Source organism: Pundamilia nyererei, unplaced genomic scaffold (genome assembly GCF_000239375.1).
Source record: "Pundamilia nyererei isolate P.nyererei 1_Seehausen unplaced genomic scaffold, PunNye1.0 scaffold00591, whole genome shotgun sequence".
Taxonomy (NCBI): Eukaryota; Metazoa; Chordata; class Actinopteri; order Cichliformes; family Cichlidae; genus Pundamilia; species Pundamilia nyererei.
Window position 1 is genome coordinate 105942 of NW_005187992.1, and position 7040 is coordinate 112981.

Here is a 7040-nt window from a genome sequence, read left to right on the forward strand (position 1 = left end):
AAAAAATTAAACTGACTTAAAAACTGCAGTTGAGAACACCCTACAAAGCTTTTGCGCTCTTCACTATATTAGAATTGCTACAAACTTTCTGCAGAATCATAAATAAGATTAAACAACCCTGCAAACTATTGATAATTTGGCTTTAATGACTTTTTAGTCCTTCCATCTGGTAAATATTTAAGGACCCAGTCCCACAGACCGATCAACAACCGTCTGGTAACAAATGGTCGCTATAGGAAAAGTGCCCTGACTGATTCTGAAGTGGTGTCTAGAGGTTGCTTGCTCTTGGTTTATGAAATTGGTCATAGAAAATTTTGTGGTTCAGCAAGCAGATTGCTTTGGGCACTCATAGTTTGCATGAAAGATGCCGACTTGTCTGCAAACACTTGCTCACTACTCACACTCAAAGAAATGCAACACCTGAAAAGAAGAAAAGAAAGAAAAAGCACTTTTTAAAACATGTTGATTGTAGATTGATTTTTTTCAGATCAGCTCACCACAACTTGCCACGACTCGACTCGGATCAGTTGGTTTTCCATTACAATTGAGTACCACATAATGTGCATGGTGGTCGCTATAACAAAGGTGGACGTTGAGGCAATGATATATCTGCTGCACCGGATTATAAGGCGTACTGTCAATTTTTGAGAAAATAAAAAGGATTTTAAATGCGCCTTATAGTCTGAAAAATATGGTGCCTCATTCCCGGGTTTCAAAAATGCCAATTCTGATTTTCGCTCTCATGACTCATCAAGTGACACCACTGACCAGTCAATCAGCGGCATGCAGTCTGATGACTTCACATTTTACTACTTGATCAGATCGCTTGCAACCCCTGCTGAGCAGGTACTATTTTAGTACTGGTGTTGGCCAGAGGGGCTGATGGTGCGATATGGCAGCCTCGCTTCTGTCAGTCTGCCCCAGGGCAGCTGTGGCTACAACCGTAGCTGTCTCCACCAGTGTGTGAATGTGAGAGTGAATGAATAGTGGCATTGTAAAGCGCTTTGGGTGCCTTGAAAAGCGCTATATAAATCCAATCCATTATTATTATTATTACCTAGTGCCATGTGCTGTGATGTAATGAAAATTCCTGAAAACCATGGCTAGTTGAACCGAGTAGGTAGTAATGGAAAAGGGGCTAATTACTTCATTTCCATGAATTCCTTCCATACTACATGGCGCCCCTTGTGGCAGATCTGTTTGCAACGCGCTCTGAGTTCTACGCTCGCTTCGACACCCTCAACATCAACTATCACAGAGGGATTCTACCAGTGGAGGCAGCACAGAGCTCTTCACTCACTGACATCGACTGAGTTTTATACAAGGTTCTGAGGAGGACTAACCCCTGAAAAGCAGCCAGCCCTGACAATGTCCCCGGCTGTGCTTTGAGGGTCTGCTCTTCAGAGCTGTGGTGTTTACAGACTATCAATTTGTCCCTCACCCAGTCAGCTGTGCCCACATGCTTCAGCTGTGCCCACCATAGTGTTCCTCCCCAAGGAAAAAAAAAAAAAAAAACCTGTTTGAATGACTATTGCCCCATCACACTCACTTCAATTGTAATCTGTTAATCAGGGGTCCCCAATTCCAGGCCTCGAGGGCCGGTGTGCTGCAGTTTTTAGATGTGTCCGTGATCCAACACAGCTGATTCAAATTGCTAAATTACCTCCTCAACATGTCTTGCCGTTCTCCAGAGGCAAGAGACCCAGGGTGAGATCTAAAACCTGCAGGACACCGGCCCTCGAGGCCTGGAGTTGGGGACCCCTGCTGTTAATGTTGCCATCCACACAGTCCTGTCACACCTCGAAAATAAGGATACCTGTGTTCTAATGCAGTTTATAGACTACAGTTCAGCATTCAACACCATCATCCCAAACAGACTGGTGGGGAAGCTGCCTACTCTTGGACTAACACTACCCCCCCCTCTGTTGCTGGGTCCTGGACTTCCTCAAAGGCAGACCTCAGTCAGTCCACTCCTGTACACCCTCTTCACCTATGACTACGTCCACTCCAAGAGCAAGACCTCTTCCATTAAGTTTGCTGATGACACAACCATCGTCAGGCTGATCACTGGTGAAGAGGAGACTACTTACAGGGAAGAGGTGGCCTAGCTGGTGTCCTGGTGCCTGGAAAATAATCTCTCCTTAAATGCTGAGAAGATTTAGGAGATTATTTTTGACCCAAGGCTGAGGAGAGACCAGCACGCTGCACTACACATCAACAAGACTCAGGTGGAGAGGGTGAAGACCTTCAAATTCCTCTGCACCTTCATCAGTGAGGATATCACCTGGACCCATAACACACGGCAGATCACCAAGAAAGCTCAACAACAACTCTTCTTCCTAAGGAAGCTGAGAAAATTTGAATTAAACTCCAAACTTCTCAGCAACTTTTACAGGTGCACAGTGGAGAGTATCCTGACAAACTCCATCATAGTGCGGTATGGGAACAGCACCACTCAGGACAGAAAGGCAAGCCAGTGTGTTATTAAAACAGCACAACTCATCTGTGGAGTACCTCACCCACCACTACAGGACATTTACAACACTCATTTCAGGAAAAGGGCACGCACGTCAAGGACCGCACCCACCCACAGCACACAGTGTTAACACTCCTGCCATCTGGCAGACGCTACAGGACTGTGAAAACAAGGACAACCAGAATAAACAACAGTTTCTATCCACAGGCCATCAGGCTACTGTCAAACTTTAATTATCCATAAATGTAAATTTGTCATTTTTTACATTTATATTAACCTGTAAATTTGGAGTTTTTGTACATATCTTTACATATACACCTTAATATTGCATACTCTGTATATATTATCACTGTGATTGTGTTCCAACTACTTGTACTTTAAATTCTGATTACACCCACCCATAAGCTACATGCAATGTATGAATGTATGAATGTATGAGTTTTATTGCTCTGCATAACCATTTGTGTTTTGCGGTACACATGACAATAAACTTATTGAATTTTGAATACTATTGCAACATGAGGCCTAGCATTGTTGTGGACCAGCTGGAACCCCACATCTACTGTATATGTGTAGGATCCTACAATGTGTCCAAGAACTTCATCCCAATACCTAACGTTAGTCAGGGTAACGTTATCTAGTCTACAAAGGTCCATGCCTCCCTGCATGGATATGCCTTCCCAGACCATAACTGACCCATCCTCAAGTCACACATGGTGAATGATGTTACAGGCAACATGTTGTTTTCTTAAGCTTCTCCAGACCCACAGTGTGAACCTCCTTTCATTTGTGAAAAGCAAAGGGCAGCGGTGGTGGACCTGCCAATTCGAGTATTCTGTGGCAAATGCCAGTTGGGCTCCACATTGCTCAGGCCACCCTCATGAAGCATGTTTCTGATTGCTTGGTCAAAGACAGTCACACCAGTGGCTTGCCGATTTTTTTAGTTCTGGGAACGCTTATACTGTTCCTGCATCCACAACAGAGCAGATACAGGTCCTACTGATGGGTTAATAACTTTCTACGGCCCCGTCCAGCTCTCATAGAGTCAATCGTCAGTGGCCTCCACCTGTAAAACCATTCCTGTTTTGAGTGTTGTGTGTTTTTGTTATTTGAGTATATTATTGAACTAAATAGTGTAAATAAAGTCTTTGAAAGTAATCCAACATGTCCAGGATTGTTTGCATTTTTCACCTCTCAGTATTTCTTTTGTTCTTTTCTTCCCAGGGTGCAGCATGAGCAACTGACTGCAATCTTTCAGCTACTGAAAGAGAACAAGGAGACTTTTGGGGAGGTGTCAGAGGGAGACATAGAGGAGCAGCTCCGACTCTACTCCATCTGAGAGCCCTGTCGTGTCATAGATGCTCACTACAACCGTTTATTCTTAAAAACTACTAAAAAACTTCTCCAGTACACCAAATGAACTTTTTTGCAGTATTCAACGTGGCTGGACAGTGCTCTCCCAATTTTCTGATTTATTGTGTTTTACTGCTTGGATTTTGTTGTTCTGACCACCTGTCATCCACACGAAGGGAAAACCAAACTAGACTGGATCAATTCTCACACTGAGCAGGTTAATATATGAATGAATCCTAAAAGAAATTAAAGGAATGCTGTTTATTTTACTTTTAAAATATATTGCAGATATAAGTGATATAAACTCTGAGTTATGTTTGTTTCTGAAGTTGGTTGTCTAATAAAACACATTGTTGCTAATATCTGTGTGTGTGGCTTTGTGTGTCTGAATACATTTGTTTGCTTATCTGTCTGCAAGCTGTGGTGTAGCCCAGCCTATTCCCATCAGTGAGAGCGTGTCAGATTTAGAAGTAAGTGCATACATGTGTGTTTAATTGAACAGCAAGCCTTCACTTGACAGCAATGGCATCCCAAATCTCCAGGATATTTTTATTGCTCCTTGTAATGACAGTTAGTTTTGTGGTTTTCATTCTATCCCAGGAATCTTTATCAAAAAGGTAATTTTTTTTCATATCTATCTATGTATATCTATGTATTAATTTGCTAATTCTGAACTTTTTGCTCCCTTTTGTCCTGTTGCTGTTGTTGCAGTTGGACAATTTTCTCAGGAAAACATGAACTCGGATGGGAAAACTTTTTGTTTAATATTAACCTCTGGGGACAGAAAGAAAAAACGGCTGTGGCTGAGACTCCAATGCCTCTCCTCTACAGAAGAAATTTCACAAAGGCTCCTCAGTGGGATTTTGATGATGTCTATAACCAGGATGCCCCACCTAGACCAACAGTAAGCATGCTAAGACACAATATGACAGAAACAGGACAAATGTAGTAATTAACTTGATGGCTGTGGGCAGGCAACGCTTGTGCTCAGCCATGCAGTCAGTCTGCTTTCACTTAATGGTTTCACTCCTTTAATTAAAATACATAATTCTTAATTATTCATCAAATTTCTGTAACTGTTGTGTTTGTTGTTTCCTCGGGGTATAAAGCTTTCACAAAATCATTTTAACTAATTTCATGATTTAATATTTCTGTTATTATCAGACATGTGCCCAATCACTGCGAAACTCTAAGGATGAGAACTTCAAGAAGGCTTTTCTTCCCAACATACGTTTGTTTCTGCACAAGGACAACATTAACATGAGCGAGTGGAATCGCCTTTCACATTTTAACAATCCTTTTGGGTTTATGGAGTGCAAATATGATGGTAGGTGTTTGTGAAACTGATGCCAGATTAAATATCAGTATATATGTGAGCTTGATCAGCAACTAAGTAATAGATTTTTTGTTATTTAATTTCTCCTTCCAGTTTCTGACTCCTGATATTATAATAAAGACAGACACTGTTGGTGTTAAAAAATATATATTATGGCACCTTTAAGCAGTGTTTTTTGTGTCATCTACAGTTTTCTGTAGTAAAAAGTTCCTGGTGAATCAGGTCAAAGCTCACCAAGGATTAATTAAATGATGAGTTAAAGAAAGTGAAGTTTGAACTTGTATTAAGACACATGAAATTATTCATACAACACTAAATTAAGATACACTCCAAGCCAGTGTTGGTCAAGTTACTTGAAAAAAGTAATCAGTAACTAATTACAGATTACACTCCCCCAAAAAGTAATCCCATTACTTTACTGATTACTTATTTTCAAAAGTAATTAGTTACTTAGTTACTTTTTAAAAGCACGATTTACAACCTGAATAGGTGATAAAGCGATAGATCTTTCAGCCCGATTCTACTTTTTCTGCATAATCCATCATATAAAATGTAATCAAATGGAAAAGTCTCTTTTTAAAACTTGTTTTATTAGTTTTAATCTTTTAACTTTATGCATCAAGCAAAAATTTAATTATATGCAACATTCTCTGACTGGAAGAAATTTGTTTAACATTTAAACCTATTTTCTGCAACACTCCATCTTGATTTCCAGGTTAAGTACTTATGCTGTGAGAGGAATTATATTGAACTGGTTAAGTTCCTTAGATAATACTTTTCAATTTGTGCAGTATTTAGGTAACTCATCTGAAAGAATGAAAATAGAATGTGGGGTCCTTCAAGGTTCTGTTTTAGGAACAAAACTTTTTTATATATAAACGACATTTGCAGATGACACAATTTTTTATTGTTCTAGAGAAAAGTTGAAAGAATTGGCTAAAATTATGGTTATTGAAAAGTAAAAACTAAAAAAATGGTTTGATGTAAATAAGTTATCATTGAATTTGGCAAAGACAAAGTTTATGATATTTGGAAATCATGTAAAGGAGAAAGAGGTAGTATCATCTATAGATGGAGTATTGATCGAAAGAGTTACAGAATTCCATTTTCTGGGTGTAATAGTGGATGACAAGTTAACATGAAAATCTCATATTGAACATGTTTAAAAAAAGATGGCCAAAAGTATATATATACTGGGTAATGCGATATATATATTAGATTACAAGGCAATGCAAATATTAGATTTTTCATTATTTTTACCCTGAGTTATTGTGTCGAAGAATGCGGGAATACATATGCGAATAATATAAAACCATTATACTTATTACAGAAGAGAGTGCTATGAATTATGCATGATGTTAAATGTATGTCTGTACTCATGTCTTTCTTTTCGTTTGCAGAAGTGATGGCTTCAGTGAAGCTGATTCCAAAGCCAAAAGAGCCACTACTCCTCCCAAAACCAGGTGCCGATGGCTGTATTCACTGTGCTGTGGTGGGTACTGCAGGAATTTTGAACGGCTCAAAAGTGGGTGCAGAGATCGATGCACATGATTACGTTTTTCGGTACGTAAGAGGTACAAAACAAACCTGTTGTTAATGTTCTTTAAACTGAAGGGAATTATAAGGGTCAAATGTCTCAAAATCACATTGTAGCTGGTGCAGCGCACAGCAATCACTTAGATTTGATGTAATCTCTAGGGACACACAACATTCAAAAATCCAGAAATATATACCTAGTATATATCAAGTGTGTATTTCTATAATATGTGGGGGGATACTCCCACTAGGTTTATATCTGGGACTCTCCACCATTTGACCTTAGAACTGAAGAAGCTTCTCGGATGAGAGGTGAAACGTCTTCAAGCAACTTAAAGA

At 39.6% G+C, this 7040-nt stretch overlaps 2 protein-coding genes across 4 annotated transcripts in view; both read left to right on the forward strand.

Annotated features, from left to right (window-relative positions):
* mxra7 (matrix-remodelling associated 7) overlaps positions 1 to 4180 on the forward strand; it is a 7850-nt gene extending 3670 nt beyond the window's left edge. For all 3 annotated transcript variants that reach the window (XM_005754554.1, XM_005754552.1, XM_005754553.1), the window contains one exon: positions 3701 to 4180. Coding sequence is in view for 2 of the 3 variants with exons in the window: in XM_005754552.1 (XP_005754609.1) it covers positions 3701 to 3815 (115 nt within the window). In the remaining variant the exon portion in view is untranslated. The remainder of the gene's footprint in view (positions 1 to 3700) is intronic.
* Positions 4181 to 4393: 213 nt separating this feature from the next.
* The window catches only part of LOC102204770 (alpha-N-acetylgalactosaminide alpha-2,6-sialyltransferase 1-like), a gene marked incomplete at its 3' end in the record, with an annotated part of 29990 nt that continues 27343 nt past the window's right edge, over positions 4394 to 7040 (forward strand). The window contains exons 1-4 of the mRNA XM_005754557.1: positions 4394 to 4446; positions 4541 to 4733; positions 4994 to 5156; positions 6566 to 6728. Of these exons, the coding sequence (XP_005754614.1) occupies positions 4394 to 4446; positions 4541 to 4733; positions 4994 to 5156; positions 6566 to 6728 (572 nt within the window). The remainder of the gene's footprint in view (positions 4447 to 4540; positions 4734 to 4993; positions 5157 to 6565; positions 6729 to 7040) is intronic.